The following is a 21,925-nucleotide window of genomic DNA, read 5'->3' on the forward strand; positions in this document are numbered from 1 at the left end:
CAATTAAAGCACATCCCACCCCCAAAGGGAATCCCCAAAACTGTAGTTTGCAAAGGGTGCTGGGAATCACAGGATTCTTTGGTGTATGCACAATGGATACCTAGTCGATGTTTCAGCCAGCCAGCCATGGATTACACACAAGCGTTCAGGAAAAAACGGTACAGACATTTCAAGAATGTGCCATTTCAGAATGCAGATAGGAATTCACATGTTCAAACACTTCTCCATGTTGAACCTCTCCCTGAATACAGGAACATAGCAGATCGGGGTGAGGCTTCAACCATGTGGTTTACTCTACCTATATTCTAAAGCAATATATTCTTTTGAGGACGACACTATATTAATTTCCTCCTGAACATCTGAACTGACTTTTTTAAAAAAAATAGTTTTTATTAAAGATTTTCTTGTATAACAAAGAAAGAAAAATACATATGGCGTCTTTTCACGTTATCTAAAGTGACTTTTAACTAGCAAATGAAAAGTTTGCTTGTTTGCTTAACTAACTGATGAGAGATAGGCAAGGAAGGGGAGGGATAAAAGGGATATGCAATGATAGAGTTTGAAGCTGGCTGTTCTGTGGACATGTTTCATTACCGATAAACAACAACTGTCTTGGGAAATCAGCGTTCCTGCCCTCTCTCCATCACATCCTGTTAACCTGTGGCCGCTACACTTCTCTGCCCAGCAGTTTAACTCCATTACTTTCTTGATGGGCTATCTTGGAGACAAACTATTACAGACCAGAAATAAAGCAAGCTACTCAGAGATTTGCCTTTACAATATTAAGTTTAAATTCTCACGAACAACACCATCTTCTTTCCACTCTGTAATCACAGTCATGCAATATTCTGGCCTTGCTAAGGGGCCGATTCACAATCAAATTGCTGTGCTGAGAGTCTTGAGTTGAGTGCAGAAGCCACTGAATGATGCCAGCTTCTCCAAGCGCCAACTGAACTGTGTTTACCACAGCACCACTTTTCAGAAGCTCAGTGATGGTACAGAAGGCCCAGGTCAAACAGCAAGCCTCCAACAAACCCTTTTCCATGTGTCAAACTTTGCATGCACCCTCCTCAATCCACTTTCAACATGCTGATTTTGTTGGGTGAATTTCCTCTGGTTTACACAGCACAGAACGCAGTTAGAAAAAAAATATATAGACAGCTCAATAAAGAATACCTCGTGTTTTTACTTTAGGTTTGCTTCAGATATTTATTCTAGTCATGCAGTTGCTCTGCGGGCTTTGCTCAGAATTGATATCTTGTATAAAGCAGGAGAGACATGGCTCAAAGCCAATTTTAACCATGGTAAGTAAAGATTCCCATAGGCAACCATGTTGAGCAGATAACCTTCAAGCAGATCCTGTCATCGGGACATTGAGGCTAAAGGTTTACTTGGTAGTCTTGCTAACACTCACCCTTATAGCCTGACCCAGGGCTTCCTCCGAGTTTATATACTCCAAACCTTTCAGTGTGTTTCCCCATCATCATCATCATCATCATCATCATCATCATCGCCACCACCAAAGGTTCACCCACACTTACTTTTTGCTGCATTTCTAGGCGCAGGTCTGGGTTTCCCAGGTCCATATCTAAGTGAGGTATGGTTTGTTGTTGTTTTTATCCCAGAACTTTCTCTGGGAAAACCTGTGTTTTACAAGTGAATGAGAGCAAATGGAAATCAGGTTTTGAGCAGGTTGCTGTTGCTCCGATTCAGTGGCAAAACACAGCTTTTTTGCTCTAACTACTCAAACACAGCCCTGGAAAGCCTGGACCTTTGCCCAGGAAGTACAGAGCAAAGCTAAGTGTGGCTGAGCAGCAGGACTTGAACTACTTAGGGGTGGGGGAGAGAAAGACTTTCCTACTTAAGATCCCTTGGGACGTCCTTTTTATTGTGCATTCATGATTATTTGTTTTCATGGTTGCATTGGGTCAGTTATACATGAAGCCACGTTTGATACTGTTCGTGCCTGCAAACCTTTTTGGGCTGCACATACAGTATTATTTCCAACTGGTGCATGCCACATAGCCTCCTGCTGAAATCCAGACACACTTCATTCCACAAATACTGTGGGGTTTTGAGGGGGGCGGGGTTATTTCTGTTGTATTACAGTTCAAGAGCCTCCTTCTAGATTATAATAATGTGGCAACACTGAGTAGTCACTTAAGAAAAAAATGTGGACATTCCAGTATAAATCCACCACTAATTTACTATTAATCAATGGTACGTTGCAGAATATACCTACAGAAAAATCAGTCTGGAGGGGCCCTTAAAGAAAAGAGTCACACATATTCCATATACCCTTTCTCTCCTTAGGAATCCCCAGTCACTTACTGAATCTCTTACTGGACCTCTGTCATTTAAACAGCTGTTTGCTTCAGCAACAGCAGTCCTGACCTATCTCAGTTTTCTGAACTATAGCCTTGGTTGCTCTGGATCCAGAGAATTTGCAAAAGGTATGAAAAGGTGAAAGTATAAAATACAGGAAAATACTGCAGGCCCATCTACAATGAGTTGAACTTCATGTCCAGGAAATAGATGCTAGCCAACAGCTACTTACTGATGAAGTTTGCCTGGCCAGTGAAGATGGTGTACTGGAGCTCATACGAGCTGACGCTGAACTCATCATCTGAGATCCAGTGGACAGTGATGGTGTCATGAGAGGCAGTGCAAAGCTCTTCACGAACCGATGGTGGGTTGGGTGCTGTGGGGGCAACAGTTGACATAAGAGGCAGAAAGTTAGCAGCTTCAGAGATGCCTTAAAGAAGTCATGTTAGCCACCAGAAAATATAAAAAGCACTAGAAATGGCGAAAAAAGGTTAGAAGTGATCCACTTAGATTAAGTATGTTATTTGAACAGCCCAGCACTGTGGAAATTGTAATCAATGAGTCAAAATTCAGGTGAGCAGTTTACTCTGCAAATTGAGTTCACGGAAGACTTGTTCTGTCAGACTGCAACAGAAGGTAGTTTGGTATAGCACTGATTGGCTTGCAACCATTCCATAGCAACCCCCCCCCCCCGCTCTGCAACTCTTTTAACATAACTTTTCCTTTTAAAAAAAAATAAAATGATGGACAAACATTTAACAAAATACATGAAGGACTAAAATAAAATATAAGGGGTGTCCACAGGAAGTATATAGAGGTGGGGAGGAAAACAGAGGAGTAAACCATCATGATGGTGGGGGAAGAATGGGGCTGCCCTCTCAACAATTCTTCAGAAGGCTGCAGGTAGCTGGGAATTTTAAGTTCTCACAGGATGTCACTTTCATTCACAATGATAAAAAAGACTCATTTAAGCAATGCTGCTCTATGTAATTACATGCTCCTTTAATCAGTTAATTGACAGGCTCTTCAGCTTCTAAAGCTAGACATCTAATTTGCTTAAAGTTGTTTAACTGGCAGATTTCCAAACATATCATTTCCCCAAAGACCTTATCTTATGCCATTGTTACCTGTGATATGTGGGGATAACATAGGGCATTCAGACACCAGAGGAAAAAAATCCTAATGGCATCCTGTATGTCCTACTAGTTAAAAACAGAGCACAATGCCTTGGGAAGTTCTCCTGTGAAAGTGAAACGAACAAGAGCTGTGCCAGAGTACCATTGAGCAGACCGGCTTGTAGCTCAGTGATCATGGCTGCATATTTAGCATGCGGAAGGTCCCATATTCAAGCTTTGGCATCTCCAGTGTAAAAAAAACCCCAAAATCAGATAGCAGGTGATATGAAAGACCCTCACCTGAAAACTTGGAAAGTTACTATCAGCCAGAGGAGCAAATACTGCATAAGGTAGGCCAGGTATAATGTAAAACTTCTGTTCCCAAAAGATTGTGTCCTTGCCTCAGCATTGTCTGAATTTCTTAATAAAGGGGTTGAAGAATTTGGGGCTTCCCATATGGATTACTGCAATGCATTTCATGTGGGGCTTCCCTTGCACATGACCCGGGAGCTGCAGTTAGTAAAGAATGCTGCAGCACAGTTGCTGAAGAGCAAGACCCTTTAACATCTGTGCTCAGAGACCTGCACTAGTTGCCTATTTGCTACTGAGCCAAGTTCAGTGTGTTACTCTTGGTATATAAAGTCCTTAGGGACGCGGGTGGCGCTGTGGTCTAAACCACTGAGCCTCTTGGACTTGCCGATCAGAAGGTCGGCAGTTCGAATCCCCGCAACGGAGTAAGCTCCCGTTGCTCTGTCCCAGCTCCTGCCAACCTAGCAGTTTGAAAGCACGTAAGAGTGCAAGTAGATAAATAGGTACCACTGTGGCTGGAAGGTAAACGGCGTTTCCGTGCACTCTGGTTTCCATCACAGTGTTCTGTTGCACCAGAAGCAGTTTAGTCATGCTGGCCACATGACCCGGAAAGCTGTCTGTGGACAAACACTGGCTCTCTCAGCCTGATAGCAAGATGAGCGCCACAACCCCATAGTCGCCTTTGACTGGACTTAACCATGCAGCGGTCCTTTACCTTTATATATACCATATTTTTTGCGCTATAAGATGCACTTTTTTCTTCCTAAAAAGTAAGGGGAAATGTGTGTGCATCTTATGGAGCAAATGCAGGCTGCGCAGCTATCGCTGAAGCTAGCACAGCAAGAGCAAGAGCAAGAGCAAGAGCTGCACAGCGCCTCTTGTTCTGCTGGCTTCCCAGCGAAGCGGGATGAGGGATGGGAGGGGCTCCGTAAGGGCTCCTTTCCGTTCCTCATCCCTCTTGCTCTTGCTCTGCTGGCTTCAGTGATAGCTGCAAAGCATGCTCTGGCTTTTCAGGGAGGTGGGAGAAGGGACGGAGGGCAGCCTTCAGTCCCTTCTCCCACCTTCCAGAAAAGCCAGCAAGAGCCGCTCTATCTTTAAAGAGCTGCGCCGAACAAGCGTGTCTGCGGCTCTTGCTGGCTTTTGTTTTCCTCCTCTAAAAAATAGGTGCATCTTATGGTTGGGTGCATCTTATAGAGTGAAAAATACGGTATATATAAAGTCCTTAATAGCTTGGGACCAGATCTCTTGCTGGATTGCCTTACCCCATATATGCCACCTTGACCCCTTTGATCTGTGGAGCTGGCATAGTGACAGGTGCCACATAATACTTGTCCTACAGCTGAAATCAGTATTTTAGCGTGGCAGCACCTACACATTGTAACTCCTTGCCTATTGTCATCAGACAGGCTTTATTTTCTGGCTTTCCCTGGACAAGCAAGCTCTCTTAGCCACTTGCTTCCTTTCCCAACCCATCTTTGGTGGATCTACTACTATCCATTTAACTCCAGATATTAACACACTGCTTAATTTTCTCTCTCTGCAGCTTCAGTCCACTGGGAAATTTCATCAGAATCAATCCGTGGCCCCTTGCATAATGCGACAGATGGCTGGGAGGGCCTCCTGTCCACGAAAGACAGAGAGATCACATATTAAGGCTGAAACAATGAAATTCGACTCAAGACATTTGGACATAATCAGGTTAATAAACTAATTAAAGCCAAGCTGTCCTGTCAAAACTTGTGTGTGAATGTCTCTCTCTGTGTGAATGTGTGTGTTTTAATAAAAGGAATTTTTAAAAACCCAGAATTTTTTAATTGAAACCTAGGGAACAAGTCACATTCCTCTGCACTATGCCAATTTTTACATGCCCTGCTACAATAAACAATTGGATTTACAGACTGAGAGGCCTAAGGACTGTATAATTTCTCCTAAAAGATGCATGCTTCTAAGGGAGCCATAGAGAGGCTGCACTGACTGGCAGTGGCTCTTCAGTGTCTCAGGCAATGAGCCCTAGGAGATGTCTTTGACTGAATATGAGACATTCTGCATGCAAACAGGTGCTCTGTCAGTGAGCTATGGCCTTGGACAATGTCCAACAGAATGAGGTGATATGGTAGACTGAGCACAGGCCCCCTCAGAGGCCCAGAGAGACCCGGGGCCACGTACAGTTTTGGAGGCCCCTGATCGTAATAAAAGCTTTTTTAAAAATGGCAGCACTTGAAAACAAAATAAGGCACCAAAACAAGACTAAATAAATGCTTACATAATCATCTGATTGAGAAGACATGCTCATCACAATCTTGTGCAATTGGAAGTGACTTTTTAGACCAAAATTTAGAGACATTTTTAGCTCTTTGATACGACAAATTCTACATCAGTTTACCAAAAACATGTATTTTTTTTACCAAATTAAAATGTTTGTTTAAAGCATTTGCTCATATTTACAGTTCTAAGCTGAAAGAACACGTCATGTTTTAGCTTGATATGCATAAAAACAAGTTGCAAAACTTATTAAATCCCCCCACATTAAGAAGTGTCTAAATTTGAGGACCCCTTTGAGCTTGAAACCTAGGACAAATGACCCTCTTGTCCCCCTTGAGTTGGCCCTAACTCTACCATCTCAAGATGAAAGTGAGGAAAGCCCCATTTTTAAATGCTCCTATGCAGAAACCCAGCACAGCAAGAAGAGGACTTTGCTTATTTTCTACTTGCAGGAAGTATTATATGTAGGGAAGCATTCAAAAACACCATATGCCCACCCATCACCTCAAGTGGATGCAGGACACTTGCATACATGGACCAGGTCCTGCAGGCCTGGATAATGAACTTTAGTGGCACCTGCTGTTTGGAGTAAACATAACCCACCTACTCCATTTCTTGGCTAACAAATATAGCAAAGGTGTGTGGCTATGAAGCTGCTGATGTTTCATACTCTGGCAGCAGCTGCTTTCGCCTACCAGGGAAGAGCAGTTGCTCCGCAGGTAAGCAAGCCTCCTCTGCTTACCAGAAACCTATTGCTACTACAGCTGCCATGAAGCAGAACAGAGTCTCCTCTTAAGGATGAGTCAAAAGACATTGTTAGCCAGCCCCTGGGACTCTCTTTCTCTCTCCATTTGTGCTTGAGTCTGGTGGAAGGGAATCTTGCCCCCTTCCACAGGATTTCAAAACCAGCAGAAGAAAAGTCAGATAACACTGTGTTCTGCACTGGTGGAATAAGAGCCCCCGTGAAATGCCAACTGAGCTGTAACATTGGTATTACCCAAAAAGCATAAGAAACAAACGATAAGGAAGCCATATCCCACCCCCCAGCCCCCAAATTTTCACTGACGGGTTTACAAAGAAAGCAGGTCAAATTGGGAGCGGGGAAAAGTTTGGGGATGTGCGGAGGGTGAGCTGGGATTGCAGAATCGGCACAAACCTGTTAGATAATCCAGCCCCTCCAGCAGTTTCTTCTCTCTGGAAAAATCTAAAGCAAAGTTTTCAAAGGCATCATTTAAATTGATATCGGGTATCAAAACTTGAGAGGATGCTGTTGCCATGGCGACCCTGAAAGACAGAAGAGAGCATCAATATACATTAGGTGGTGTTTGTAACTCCCAGGCGGCACTTTGATTTTTGATTAAAGAGCTGAAAACAGCCTGGCAGTGATATAACCACCAGCAGGAAGAGGAGGGGAGGAGAGACGCTCAGGCTTCAAATGCAGGACCTCAATTGCCCGTGCAAGAGGCTGGTAGCTGGAAGATTGTGTAATGAGCTCCCCTCCCCAATTCCCAAATCCTTCCTTGATCTCCACAAGAGCCATATGCATCCCATTCGTTGGAGAGGTGGTAGAAATCAGAAGCCCTTGGAGGCTCAAATCCTCCAGATCAGTATCCATCACCTTTTCAGATCCTGGTACCACATTTAACTTCAATACTTCACTTTTAATATTTTTACCCTACCTCCTTTGTGCTTCTTCTTCTCTCTCTCTCTACCACAATCTTTCCCACTGTTCCCCCATCTTTATGTCTCCCTTCCTCTCCTTCACCATTAAACTTTATAAAAGAACATAAAAGAAGAGAGTGACCTTGGTGGAACTCATCTTAGAGCAGGTTATGACCCAGTTTATTTAGGCATTTGGACTAGATGACTCTCAAAATTTATAGCAATGTCAAATACTTGTCATGTTCCCCTTCCCCACCAAGCTCCCAATACATTAACCCTCACTATGGGATGTTTTGAATCCCTATATTTGAGTCCTAGCATTGAATACAGGGGGAGGGGCACCTGCCTTGCGTTCAAAAAGTCCTAGGCTCAACCCCCTGGCATTGCCAGTTAAAAAGGATCCTGAGTGCTGGCAAAGCATCTGCCTGGAGGCAGAGGAACCTACCACCAGTTAGAGTAGAATAACTTTTTCCAACTTGGTACCCTCTGATTTTTTTTTTTTTACTACAATGCCCATCATTTCTGAGCACTGGTCATGCTGGTTGGAGCTGACGGGAATTGGAGTCCAACAGCCTCTGGAGGGTACCAGGCTAGGGAAGGCTGGAATAGATATTGCTGGATTTGATGGACCAGTGCTCTGGGCTTCATACATAGGCTCCATCTGTGCTGAACATTTAAAGCTGTATGTGCTGCTTTAAACAGTCATGGCTTCCCTTCAAAGTATCCTGGGAACTGTTGTTGGTTAAGGGTGCTGAAAACTGCTAGGAAGCCCCTATTCCCCACCACAGAGCTACAATTCCCAGAGTTCCCTGGGAAGAGAGATTGATTGTTTAACTATTTGAGAACTGTAGCCTCTGGGAGAGGAACAGGGGACTCTTGTCAACTCTCAGCATCCATAGCAGACTACACTTCCCAGATTTATTTTTATTCTTTTGTGGGGGAAGAAGCCATGACTGTTTAAAGTGTTTGATACTGCTTTAAATGTATAGTGCAGATGAGGCCGTATTTTACATCCAGGGCCTGGGATTGATTCAAGAGTGAACCATGTCTCAAACTACCCCATGCTTCAAAGAAGAACTGAAATCCAGTGGACAGCAAGAGTAGCCATCCCAAAATCTGTGAACATATGAAGTTAGAAGGAAAAGGAACTCTCAGAGCATTTACCTTCTCACAACACAGGATAACTAAAAATCACTCATATGTTCCAGGGGTGTAAGGCAGGGTTTCCCTGTTCCCTAACAGCCTCCCAGAAGGTATTGAGCCCCTACACCCTTTTTGTTTTTAGATACTACCCAGCGACTACTGTGGCTTGCTCATGGGATGACAGTGAAGAGTCTGATCCTGTTTGGCAGCAATCAGCCTAGCATATTCGCACTAGCGCTTGCGGTCTCTTTCCCCGGCCTGATGGGGGGATGGCCCACTTCTGCATTCTCTCTGATCTCTTTGGCGTTTTGACGCTGCTGCAAAAGCAGCTCCCACTCCAAGCTGTTAATTTGGCCGAGCTGGAGGCGCTCTCGTGTACTTAAAGAAAGTTCACATTAAATCTGTAAATAATTGAAAGCAACAAAACCCAAAACTCCTCCTTCCCTTGTGTGATAGAGTCTGGGGGGAAAGGAGAAGAACTGAAAATAAACCGAAGTGCTTGAAAAGATTCAAGGTCATGTACAGACATCCGTGCAAAGGTGGATACCTGCCCAGAGGAGCCCGCTACTGCCACTGGAGGAAACTCTTGTTGCTATAGTAAGGATCACTAACACTAGTGCCTGCCCTCTATGCAGCTTCCTCCCAATCCTTCTTCAGATTCAGTCCTTTATTTCTCTAGCAAACAGATGAAATCCGCCAGGGCCCCTGGGGGAGGTGGTCTCTGGTGGGTCTCCTCTGCTGTCATTGGGCCTGGGTGGGTCTTGTGGGACACTTAAAGGGTGGTTAGATGTAGCTGCCTGATGCTGCTGAGTTCTGGGCCATTGGGGGGCAGGGCAGGCAACCAGCGGTGAGTCCTGGCAGCTGCCCAAGGATGGCATGTGCTGATGCTGGTTCTGAATCCCTCTAAAGAACACCTGCAGCCGCAGCTGTCATCCCAAGACCATTGTGCTTTGAACCCTAAGAAAAGCTTTAGGCCCTGGGGCAGGCAGATGAAACACAAACATTGAGGCCGCCGTCACCCAAACAGCTGCTTTCAGTTTTAACGGATCTCGAGCATTGGTTTAATTCCTGTGACATTCTGTCTGAGGCGCTGGGTCAAGGTGAGGAGACAGCAGGAGTATGGGATTCTCATTAAATCAACCATTAAATCCTGAATCGATTTGCAAATACCTGCCAGATTCTGCCACTTCTACTCCCTCCATCTATGGTGGTTCCATCTACAGAAAAGGGGCTGTAGGCTCAGTGTTTGAGTGCATATTTTTCATGTAGAAGGTCCCGTGATCAACTCAGGTAGTGCTGAGAAAGACCCTTTCTTGAAACTCTAGACTAAGAGCAGCCAACATGGTGCCTGATCACAGGCTAAGTATCTTCAACCTTTTCAGGCCCACTTTTAACACAAATGTCCACTTGGCGACCCATTTCTTAATCCTTTGCCATACATCTGTAGGGTGCTAGTGCTCCTGTTGTGACCCACCTTGGATCAGGCCGCAACCCACTAGTGCAGCGGTTCTCAACCTGTGGGTCCCCAGATGTTGTTGGACTACAACTCCCATCATCCCTGAGCTCTGGCCTTGCTAGCTAGGGGTGATGGGAATTGTAGTTTAACAACATCTGGGGACCCACAGGTTGAGAAAGGTTGCACTAGTGGGTCCCAACCCACCAGGGGAAGACCAGTATCATAGGCTAAGCCAGCTGAGACTGATGGGAGTTGTGGCTATATTTGATTTTTATTTTATTTATTAGATTTATATATTGCCCAAAAATCCCAGGGCGGTGTTCAATTCTAGCCTCGCCAGCTGGGACTGATGGGAACTGCATTCCAATAACATTTGCAGACCAATACATTGGTTATCCCTGCCCTAGGCACTGTGTACTGAGCTAGATAAATTAGTGGTCTGACTTGAGGTAAAGACTATTTCTATGTTCAACAAGAGGGACAAAGCTCACTGGTAGAGCATGTGGGCATTATTTTGTGGGCAAGCTAGGTCCGCATGCTGTCCCAGTCATTTTAAGGAGTAAAAGGCCATACCTCTCTGCCACGTTCTTTGCTGTCTGCAGGAACCGTGCGTGATCATTCTCCTTCAGGATGTGGTCAGCCTGGTTGATGAGGACAGTCGACCGCTCCAGGCACTGCCGGCAATTGGCTACCTGCTGGGCCAGCTTCCTCAGCTTCATCACCTTGGAGAAATGGGCAGATGGGGAAAAAACAACAGGTTTTGCTGAAGCAACAACCGAAGCCTCATTAGTGCACAGGGAAGCAGGCAGGTGACATTCAAAGGCAGTGGCTTATATCACTGAAATACTGGCAAGCACATCAAAAGTAAAAACCATGGGGTGGGGAGAGAGAAATGAAGTGACCTCACAAGGGAGGTTGCAGAATGAACAAGCAGATGAAAAGAACTACCATGGGAAGAGGGGAAGTATTGTGGTATCCCCGGGCAAGGTCTTTCTCTGTGACGAATTTGGGCCTTGGAGGCCCTACTGGAAAGAACAGCTCTTAAAGGCTCTGAGGATATCCGCATCTATATTCTTGGAATCAGAATAGGCCACCTCAGCACCCTGCTGCTCGCTCAGTGTTCATCTCTCTAGCATCTTCAATGGCAAAGCAAGTCCATAGGACCAAAATTGTATAGGACACAGCCACTCCACCGCTGGAAATCAACAAGAAGAAATACATTGAAATGGTTGCTGTATAAAACTGGTTTCCTTTGCCCGTTTCATGCCAACCTTAAGGCCAAAGAAGACATGGAACTATTCATGCACCTAAGAACCCCCTACCCCCCCACTTGCTATTAACATTAAAAATAAAGCAGTTCAAGTGATTGCTGATTGTGTGAATGGTGCCACATCCTAGTCTGGGCTTCTGCCAGCCTGTTCAGACTGACTGACCTTCAAGTTTCATCCTTCCTTGGCTGCCTTAAGCTCAAGCAACGTAGTTGGATCTCTATCGTTTTGTCTCTCCCTTTTAGGCTGTGTCTTCTGTGTTAATTATTCATTATGCTCAATTAATTATGTACATGTGCCCAGAGGCAGCTGCACATGAAGTCCATTTCAAGGAAATATGGTTTAAAAAGAGAAAAGTTCTGGACACACACCTGCTGGAAAATAGCTACAGGTGCACATACACCACATGATTTTTTTTAAAAAAGTACTGACACTAGAAAGTGGACAAAGGTTGGACATGAGCTGCCCAGTCATGTCCCTGGGAGACAAACATGAGAATTCTCTTCCTGCCGCAAAAGAACTCTTGTCCCATTCATACAGCAGAGCCAGTGTGGCACATTGGTCAGAGGGCTGGGCTTGGAACAGTGGAGACACAGCTTCAAAATCACCCCTTGGTCATGAAGATTCCTGGGTGGCCTTGGGCCAGTCACTACTATCGTCTATGCCACTTTCAGCTCCTTGAAGGAAAAGCAGGATCTAAAACAGGTGGAGAAGCTATTTCAGCCCATGGTCTGCATTTCCTTATGCAAACTTTTCCAGTGTCCTCATATCAATGGTGGGCAGGACGAGAACTGCCCTACACCCTCCCTTTCTTACACACGCATGCCCCCTCCCCATTCAATTATTTCTCTTGTCCCCTTCTCTCAATAAATCCATCCTAATGCTGTCTATTTTTCAGACTGCAGTAGCAGCTGGACAGTCTGAATGCTGAAAAGGGAGGCACTGCTTGACCCACACAGATGGCTTGTTCTGATTCCCTCCCCTGAATTATTTGGGTACTTCTGTGGGCTGCGCAGAGCCCAACCAAGCCCAAATGACAGCAGCTCTCAGTACTCTTCCTTGTCAGCTTCTAAATCAGAGCTGGAGTAGCTGCCCTGGGGCAGCCTGTCAGTTTGAAGCCCTTCTCTGACAAGTGAAGGGAAGATGGCAGAGCCCCCACCGGTGATGGGCAGAAATGCTGCAGTATCTCTCCCTCCCATCCTCCCCGCCCCACCGTCTCTCTGGATGCCTGTCACTTCCATCAAGAAAGGGTATAATTAACCCCTACCCTGATGCCAACCTCATCACCAGCAATCCATTCCAAGGATGCACTTCCGCTGCACTGATCCAGCCTTCTCTCCTACTTTTTTTGCAATCTCCTGTTCAGGAATTTACATCCAGGTACCCAACGTTTGCTAAAGCAAGAACGAACCACCAACATTTCCAACTTCAGAAGAGTAAAGGGAAAGAAAGCGTGCTATATCCGATCCTTCCTCACCAGTCCTCAAGGGGCCCACCCTGTAACAAGAAATGCTGTCTACCTATTACAGCAGGTGGGGAACCTCTGACCCAAGGGTCAAATGTGGTGCTCCTGGCCTCTCTATCCAGCCCCTGGGGCTCTCTGCTGGTCACACTCCTTACACAGCCTCACTCTACACCCTCCAGGAGTGTTTTTGCTTGGCTGGAATGTGTCCTTGAACACTGATCATGCCTCATGCTTACCTGGATGGAAGTCTGAGAGTCTGAGAGGTATGTATGGGTGTGCATAGAAACCCGTGACTTTTGCATGGCTGGAATGTAGTCTGCTGTATAGAGGCAAGAAGCGCATCTATTGCCCTGCCTGCTTTTACTGCTGGTTCCAGACAATGGTCATGGGGGGAAACAACCCTCAGAACAGAAAAGGTTTCCCAGCCCTGAATTACAGAGAATGAAATCCTCAATGCAACAGTAGCACAATACATTTTTTAGGCTGAATAAGTATGTCACAAAGAAGTGAATAGACTTTAGAATTCACAAATAGTCCACCATCACATTGTAAGAGTTTATTATCTAGCCTGAAAAAGAGTGCTGCTGAACTCAAAACTTGCTTAAGTGTTTGGCTCTGATAAAAGAACCAATGAGTGCTGTTTTTGGATTAGCTCTAAAAACAGAGATGGGGAACTTGTGGCCCTGCAGATGCTGCAGGAATACAATTCCCATCATATTGACTCTTGGCTATGCTGGGCCTATTGCTTATGCAGAGGTAGCTGTTAGTGCACAAGTCATGGTTGGAGGCTCAATAAATCCAGTGGGTGGGGGCCAGGGAGCTAGAAAACCAACAACTGAAATGTCAAGAAACATTTAGTACGGGGAGAGGAAGAAATAATATAAGGGTGGGGGGAATACATTAAACAATTGATTAAACACTAAAATCACAAACACCCAAAGAGTGCAGGCAACACATAAACTAAGAATCTTACACAGATGTAGAATTTAAGTGGGGAGACCTCAAAGCTGTGAACTTCTTCTAGGCAAAATAGCCCTGAAGACAACAGACTCGGGTTCGACCTAGAGAAACTTCCAAATTACAGTTCAGGTTTTGTAAAGGTCTCATCTGGTTTGACTCTCTCTTCTCACACACATCAAAAGAATGGAGGTTGAACTATATCCAAACCAGGAATAAACCACCACCAAGACATGGAACCAGTGTTAAAAGACCGGCTACTGGGCTCCATTCAAGGTTCTTGTACCAGTGTACTAAGTCCTGAACAACTTAGACCAGGATATCTTAAGGGCTTTTGTAATTAAAACTGGGATATAAATTCTTTAAATAAATAGATTTGCTGCTGCTGCTGATGATGATGATGGATGGGACCAAACCTTTGTTTTTATTGCATGGGTTCATCCCACAGTTTCAACTTCCAGTTCAAAACAGGGACCATACTGCCGGGGAATTCTAAGATGTGACTAAATAAATAAGCAAGCCTCACACGCTGCCTGAATCTTTCTCTTTCAGAGTGAAGGATGCATGGAAGCAGGCACAGGTTGTGCTGATAGCGGATGTGCTCTGGGATCGAGCTGTGCTCACACCAGATGACAAGTTTGATTTATGACTGATATTTCTGTCATTACTTTGGCCTGGGGTAACAGTGCTGCCCAGTAATAGCCCTGCCAAACTCAACTAGCAAGAATTTCATACATGCAGAGTCACTGGCTGTTAAGTCAGAGCTGTCTTGTTCGAGCTCTGAGATGGAATGAACGCTGGTGTCAAATGCACTGTGAATTCGTAACTGCGTACTGCAACACCCCTGGAGGGTTACGGAGGAAGCAGCACAATGGCAGGCTCCCAAGAAAATGCTTGCTGGCCACAGGACTGTACGTCCTCCACCACCATCACCACTGCAATGCATTCCAGCTCAGCAACAGCACATGCAGTGATGGTTTTCTTCCTGGAAGAGCAATTCCTTTGTAGGAAGGAAGTTGCCGTATCAACGCCTGGCACCTCCAGTTTGAAAAAAGGACTGAAAGGAAGGTGATAGGGAGGACCTCTGCTGGACAGCTACTGTCAGTCACTGTAGGCAACCCTGGGCTGGATGGACAAAATAGTCTAGTGTGGTATAAGGAGAAGACTGAATTTACAGGGAGCAGGGCTGTACTTAAAAGCTTGGGCTTTCCTTTCCTAGAATATGACCTATTATTATCCTGCAGCCATCCCAGCTTGAAGGTGCCTTTGCATTAGCAATTACCACTGGAACCACTACTGAATGTTGTCTCTACTACAATAGGGTTCCAATGATTTTAGGGGGGGGGTGCTTGAGGGTGTGCAGCTCCCCTTTCTGAGATGACAGGATGGGGAGGAAAAAACCAAAGCCGGCTAAGTGCAGAGGTGCAGAGCAATTAATGCCTTTCCCATCTCCTTGCTGCCACGCTCTGCTCCTGCCAATCTTCCCCTGCTCACCTTCATTCATCATTACTGGAAATGTCAAAGCCGATGCGAGAGGGAGTGAGAGAGACGCTCATTCTAGCTAGCAGCAGGCAGACCAGAACTTCAAATGGTTGTTTGCACAAGGAAATGACTCTCCTGCTGGGATTTAATGGGCTGATGGATGGTTCGTTTATGCCCAGACTCATCAAGAAAACGATCAGAAGGAAAGAAGGGGAAAAGGAGGGCTTCCAAAAAGCAGAGGCTGCAAACACCTGGCATGGTGAGGAGGTGAGTGGCACAGTGCCCAGCTCTCCCTCCTCCTCAGAGTTGGGTTGCTGGGCAGGGAAGGCCCTGCAAGAAAGGCAACAGGGGCAGAAGCAAGAGCTTTTCCCTTGTCATTTCTGGAGCATCGTAGGATTAAATGTTGGACATTGCAAAGTTCCATCTTCTAAGAATCAAGGTCCAGATTCCTTACTAAAAGGCAGCTTCTTAACTCAGGACGTTGCTACTCAAATCAAAGCCAAAGCACATTAACCCCCAACCAATCTCTCACTCTGTTTTTTTTCTCCTTTGCACCATCTTCACAGATCAGAGCTATTTTGCTATGAAACACTACTCAGAATCAACCAGCAATCTCACTGAGCCTCTTGGGATTGCTGATCAGAAGGTTGACAGTTCGAATCCCCGCAATGGGGTGAGCTCCCATTGCTCGGTCCCTGCTCCTGCCAACTTAGCAGTTCGAAAGCACGTCAAAGTGCAAGTAGGTAAATAGGTACCACTCCGGCAGGAAGGTAAATGGCATTTCCGTGCACTGCTCTGGTTTTGCCAGAAGCGGTTTAGTCATGCCGGCCACATGACCCAGAAGCTGTCTGCGGACAAACGGCTCCCTTGGCCAGTAAAGCGAGATGAGGGCCACAACCCCAGAGTCGTTTGCAGTCGCAAACTTAACGGTCAGGGGTCTCTTTACCTTTACCTTTACCCAAGGCCAGGTTGATGTATGCATTCCTGGCTAAAAGACAACATAAAAATCCTGTGCCAACTCTGCCCCCCACCCCACCCCAGCTGAATTCTGCAACTTGGATAAATTATACATTTTTTTTCTTAATTCTTTGTAGACTTTATTTAATTCATTTTGGCTTTGCTAGTCATGGCAGGGAGATAATAACGGGAGCTGAAGCCTAGCTCATGACCACTGTCAATCTTATTTAGCCAACCCTCTGGCTCCTGAGATTCTACTGGAAATTCAAATGTAATTTCAATCAAATCTTTGCATTCACAAGGTGTGTGTGTGTGTGTGTGTGTGTGTGTGTGTGTGTGTAGATATAGATATGAGAGAGAGAAAGTGATGAGAAAAAAACAGAGTTCTTTTCCAATACACAATCTGCAATTTTTGGGTACTGTCTATATAATTAGGGGACACACACCCCTCTGCTCAAGGCCCCTAAAAGCACTGTCCAGGATGGGGGGAACAACCTGTGGCAGGGCTTTTATGTTCCTCCTCATCCTTGTCATAAATTCACAATTTTAGACTCTGCAACTTATGAGGTGTAATGTCCACCCAATATTGCAGAAGGATTAAAGGAAGAATAAAATAATGTTTATTGGACTGCAAGCAGCTACGCTTCTATGAAGAAAGGGGTCCTGTGAACTTATTTAATAAATATGGACCTTCTTTCTTTCTTTGACTTGCAGCCCACTCCATCACAATGGGTTGATGTGGGTCTCAGAATGCTCATTATTTGCTACCTCAACTCTCCCTTATCTCTGGCCATCAAAGGCAAGTTTTATAGAAAAGATCTGCTTCCCTAAATATGAGTCCGAAATGCTGTGTACACACCATAAATTTAAAGCACATGCACTCAAAGAATCCTGGGAATTGTAGTTTTTTTTAAATAATAAAAAAGCTCTGTTATTGGTAAACTACAGCTCCCAGGATTCTTTGGGGGAAGCCATGTATGGTGTATCTTCTTCTTCTTTGGCGATCACTCATAGCCAAGTAAGATTGTCTTCCCTGAAAAAAAGTCTTAACCATGTGTCTGTAAATGACTGTGGAGGTCAATTCTGGATGATGAATACACAGCCTTTTATTCCCATCTCAGTGGGAAATTTCGAAAGATATACAGCCACTGAAAAATAAAGAAATTAATTACCCAAGCAAATGGTTCACAGAATTAAGGGTGACGTAACAGGTCATACCAGAGTGCAGAGGGGCAACAGTAAATTAGGCAGCATGGTCCTACCTTTGTCTCTTTGATCTTGACAGCAATCACTTGCTTGCGCTGACGGATGATCTCCATTAGCTCGTCGCACTCCTCCATCAGTTTGGCCTCATGCATGGCTGTGTTCACCTAGCCGAAAAACAAGCCAAATGGGAAGAATGGAACAGGATTTTGTTTCTCATCTTCATGGAGCATATGCTTCAAGGAACAAAGCCTTGACTTCAGGTGTTATCCAATGCACTCATTCTATTAGTGCAAGGATTTATGCTTGCTGAGCAAAACTTTCACCCACCCTCCAAATCTGCTCCATAGGATTGGTATTGGGGAACCAGAACAGACTGGTTGTGTGCGTGTACAGGGATAGGAAGTTCCACTGCACAAGTGTGAATCATTGTTGATTCAGTCTTCTACTAGAGTCACAGTCTTTTGGTTAGAGGTCATCAGCAGAATAAATATGGATTTGGATACCTCCTTGATATTTAGGGCTTATCCACACTTACAATTTGCCCTGCTACTTTCAGGCACATGTCCATGCTTAAACGTTCTGTGTCTGAGCATTGTTCCTTTTTTGCCCTGGAACTCTCCCTGCGAAAACCTGTTCTTTAGCGCTCAATCGAAACAAATGTCAATTTGGGTTTTCTGCAGATTGCCATTTGCACTGACTGAGATTTAAAGAGCGAGTTTCCATGGTAAAAGCTCTGGAGGAAAAAAAATGGGGTACTCAGACACGGAGCTTTAAAGTGCAGATTGTGCCTGGAAAGAGTGGAAGGAAGGTAACTGGGCATAAGTCCTTACAGCTGTTACTACACTACTGAGTTACATACCAGTCCTTTGGAACTTGTCTTCTAAGGGACTGGCTTCTAAGAGCACTCATGGTCTAACATCTAACCATTAAAGATAACAAGAAAGAGCCTACTGCTGTGATTGTGCAGTGCACAGAGGACAGGACTCAGCTGGCAGCATATGAGGAGGTGACCTTCTGTAAACACAAGAAAATGGGAAGATATATGGACTTATACAAAGCTGTTTGCTTGAATGTCTGAGTACTGGGGCGGGGTGGGCCACCAGCCATTCCCCCCTTCTCCCCCTAACTCGCATGCGTAGTACACATTGTCTTGATTTATTCAGTTTGTATTTTTTGACTGCAATTGTTTCCGTTTCCTTTTTGGAAAATTCAGTTTAAAACTATTAATAAAAAAGGGGAGAAATCCTTGTGCCAATGGAATGAGTTACTTAGTGCTACATGGGATAAAGTCTCTTCCTCCCACTTTTTGGAATGGATGGACAAACAGACAGCTAGGGAAACAAACAGCCTACATAAGCCTTGGCTTGCCACTGACGCATCACCACAAAAGGGGAATATATCAATAGGACAAAAGAGTGTGTACATTTGGATGATATTTGCATGTATTTATTTTAAATGTATTGATGCAAATTTAGAAGAATTATAATTTAAATAGAAATACAACATATCTCACCATATTGGCGAAGATTTTGACCAGGTGACCTGCTTTGCTTGCTCAGTTTGCTGTCCAGGTGCTGTTGATCGAGAACTTCAAGACTCTTTATTTTTAAACCAGATTTGGAGCAGACTGCTCTTCAAACAGAGGACTGTCCTCAATAAAGCAGGACTCATGGCCACCCTAGATAAGGCTCAGGAGGTGGTTATTTTGAGCAGAGGAGTGGTGGGGGAGAGAGAACTCTTCACTCTTTCTCTACTAGCTGTTTTCCACACTCAAAGCTGTGCAATGGTACCCCTGTGGTATATTCCAGAAGTATGTGTGAGAGTGATTTTATTTGTTTATTCGGCACTGTTACAGGTGCCACAAAACGTTCATCTGGCTTACACGAAATCAGTTTTTTAGTGTGGCAGTAACTGCACTTTCTAAGTTCCTGAACTTTTGTCTCCCTACATGCACTTTTGCTGCACCTGCTGAAATCCATTTTTATCTAGGTAAGTCTATCCCTCTATGTAGAGGTTGCATGTGTTTTATTTCTTTTATTTACTGTTGATTCTAATCATCTTTTGAATGCCTGATTTTAACTGTTTCTTATTGACAATTTAAATGTTCTATTTAACATTTTTGTAAACCACTTTGAGGATGTCTTACAACACTAAAATGGTATATAAATTTAGCTAGGCAAATAAACAAATGAAATTTAAGGTATTCATAAGCTGCTTTTCAGGCAACCCTAACATCATTTTTTTAGTGTACTTAAAAAAAACCAAAAAAACATTTTATAAGAATGTTTAAAGCATCAATCAAAACTGTATAATAAAGCAGCAAGATGAGGTACAATGAAAAGAGCCGGGCTCTCTCTGCCCCTTGAGGAAAGGTGCTTCTGGAGTAGCCCTGTGGCAGGAATTGGGGAAGTCAGAGGCCACCAAAGAGCCCCTTGTTTTATTGTAGGTGCATCCTGCGACAAATTCTTGACACAATAATAGTGCATTCGTGGTGGATTATTTCTGTTTCAGTTTGCTTGCTTGCTTGCTTATTTATTTAATGTATCTATATCCCTCCTTTCTCCCGAACTGGGATTCAAGGCGGCTTACAGCATTTAAAAATGACATTATAAATTGCAAAGTAATAAAAATGAACTAGATAAAAACAATAATTAAAATACACCAGAACACATTTAGAACCAGAACTTAAAATACAGTTTGCCCTGACAGCAACCCAGTGATCAGCACCGCCTGCACCTTTCATTTTCAAAAGCCTGTCTGAATAGGAAGGTCTTAGCCTGCTGGCAAAGGGATAACAAACAGGGAGCCATCTAAACTCTCTTGGGAAGGAATTCCACAATATGGGAGCTGCCACAGAGAAGGCGCTCTCTTGTGTCACCACCAACAGTGATGCTGATGTTGGTGGGATTAAGAGAAGGTGCTTGCCCAAGGACCTTAGCACCCTGGAATGTTTGTATAGGGAGATGTGATTTTTCAGGTAGTTTGTTCTTCAAGGCTTCCCCAATGCTACCATATTATTGGTGTCTGGAGGGGCGATAGTGCAAAAAAGTGGGGCAACACCACCACCCAGAACTTTTCTGGTATAGTTAAGTCACAGGAAGTTACAGGATATGCACTAAATGAAAATGAAGCAGTGTGACTACCCCAGAACTTTTGCAGTCACCAATCGTGTGACCCAAATAGCATCATGACCACATATCATGAATGCACAGTAAAATGGACCTCTACGGGGGCCTTCCATACGAACAGCATAAGTGAGACAGGGGGCCAATCTCTAGGCTGTTCTTTCTATCTTCCTCCACAGAGCAATAGATTTTGAGCCATTGGGAACATCCCCTTGTCCCCCACTGCCAATCTGCTCAAAACTGCACTCCCCCATGGCTGCTTTTCATTGAAAATCAATTTGTGCTTTGTTAGACACATTGATATGTAATGTTTAGTTTGCCTCTTAGCCAGCTTTTCATTGGTCTTCTTGTCAAAAGTTGAGTGCTGAGGGGAAATGAGAAGGCAGTTACACAAAAGAGGTTATTTTTGTTGTTGTTGTTTTGTAGTCATTTCTGCAAAATGCGAGAGAAGAGAGGGTTTTCTTAATGAACACTGTGGGCTATGGTTCTGGCTCTTACACAAGTGCACTGCAACATGTCTGAACCTCTTCTACCCCACTTACATGACTGCTGAAAATTTCATTCATTCATTACATTTTTAGGAGCAATCCCTTTTACGATGTATCCCTGGTGTCTATCCTACATTTTGTCCTCCCAACAGCCCTGTGGGTAGGTTAATCCAAGACACAACATCTGATATGAGATCACCCAGTGAGCTTCATGGTTTGCTCAGGTCTCCCAGGGGTAGGTCCAAAACTCCATCCACTACACTGAATTGACCCTGTTTCCCAGACATAATGTTCCTGGTTATTTTTCCAATTTCTCAACAATGATTATTCAAATGTGAATATGTGAAGTTCCCTGTCACAGCCCATGCACAGCTTTGCATGTTCTCTGCTGGTGCTCTAGCTTCAGTGGCAGCTAGAAAGCCATAGTTTTATATGGGTAAAACATGGATGGCTCCTGACATCACATTTGGAGCCAAATTAGCTGCAGGAAAACAGGAAGGTGCCTTAAACCAAGACAGACCATTAGCTCATGAGTGTGTCTACACTGACAGTTTCAGGCAATGATCTTTCCTAGCTCTGCCTTGAGATGCTGAGAATTGAACCCACAGCCTTCTGCTTATAAGGCAGATGCTCTACCACTAAGCTACAGTCCACCCCCACCCCACCCCCCGGCAGGTGTGCATTAACATGGCTAAGTTTGCTGAT

The 21,925-nt window shown here is 44.5% G+C and overlaps 1 protein-coding gene across 1 annotated transcript in view; it reads right to left on the reverse strand.

Annotated features, from left to right (window-relative positions):
- The window catches only part of MID2 (midline 2), a 195,002-nt gene that overhangs the window by 17,879 nt on the left and 155,198 nt on the right, over positions 1-21,925 (reverse strand). The window contains exons 4-7 of the mRNA XM_080990250.1: positions 17,664-17,771; positions 10,846-10,994; positions 7,168-7,295; positions 2,558-2,701 (exon numbers count right to left, since the gene is read on the reverse strand). Coding sequence (XP_080846376.1) covers positions 2,558-2,701; positions 7,168-7,295; positions 10,846-10,994; positions 17,664-17,771 — 529 coding nt within the window. The remainder of the gene's footprint in view (positions 1-2,557; positions 2,702-7,167; positions 7,296-10,845; positions 10,995-17,663; positions 17,772-21,925) is intronic.

Source organism: Podarcis pityusensis (genome assembly GCF_964106645.2).
Source record: "Podarcis pityusensis genome assembly, chromosome: Z".
In the NCBI taxonomy this organism is placed as follows: Eukaryota; Metazoa; Chordata; class Lepidosauria; order Squamata; family Lacertidae; genus Podarcis; species Podarcis pityusensis.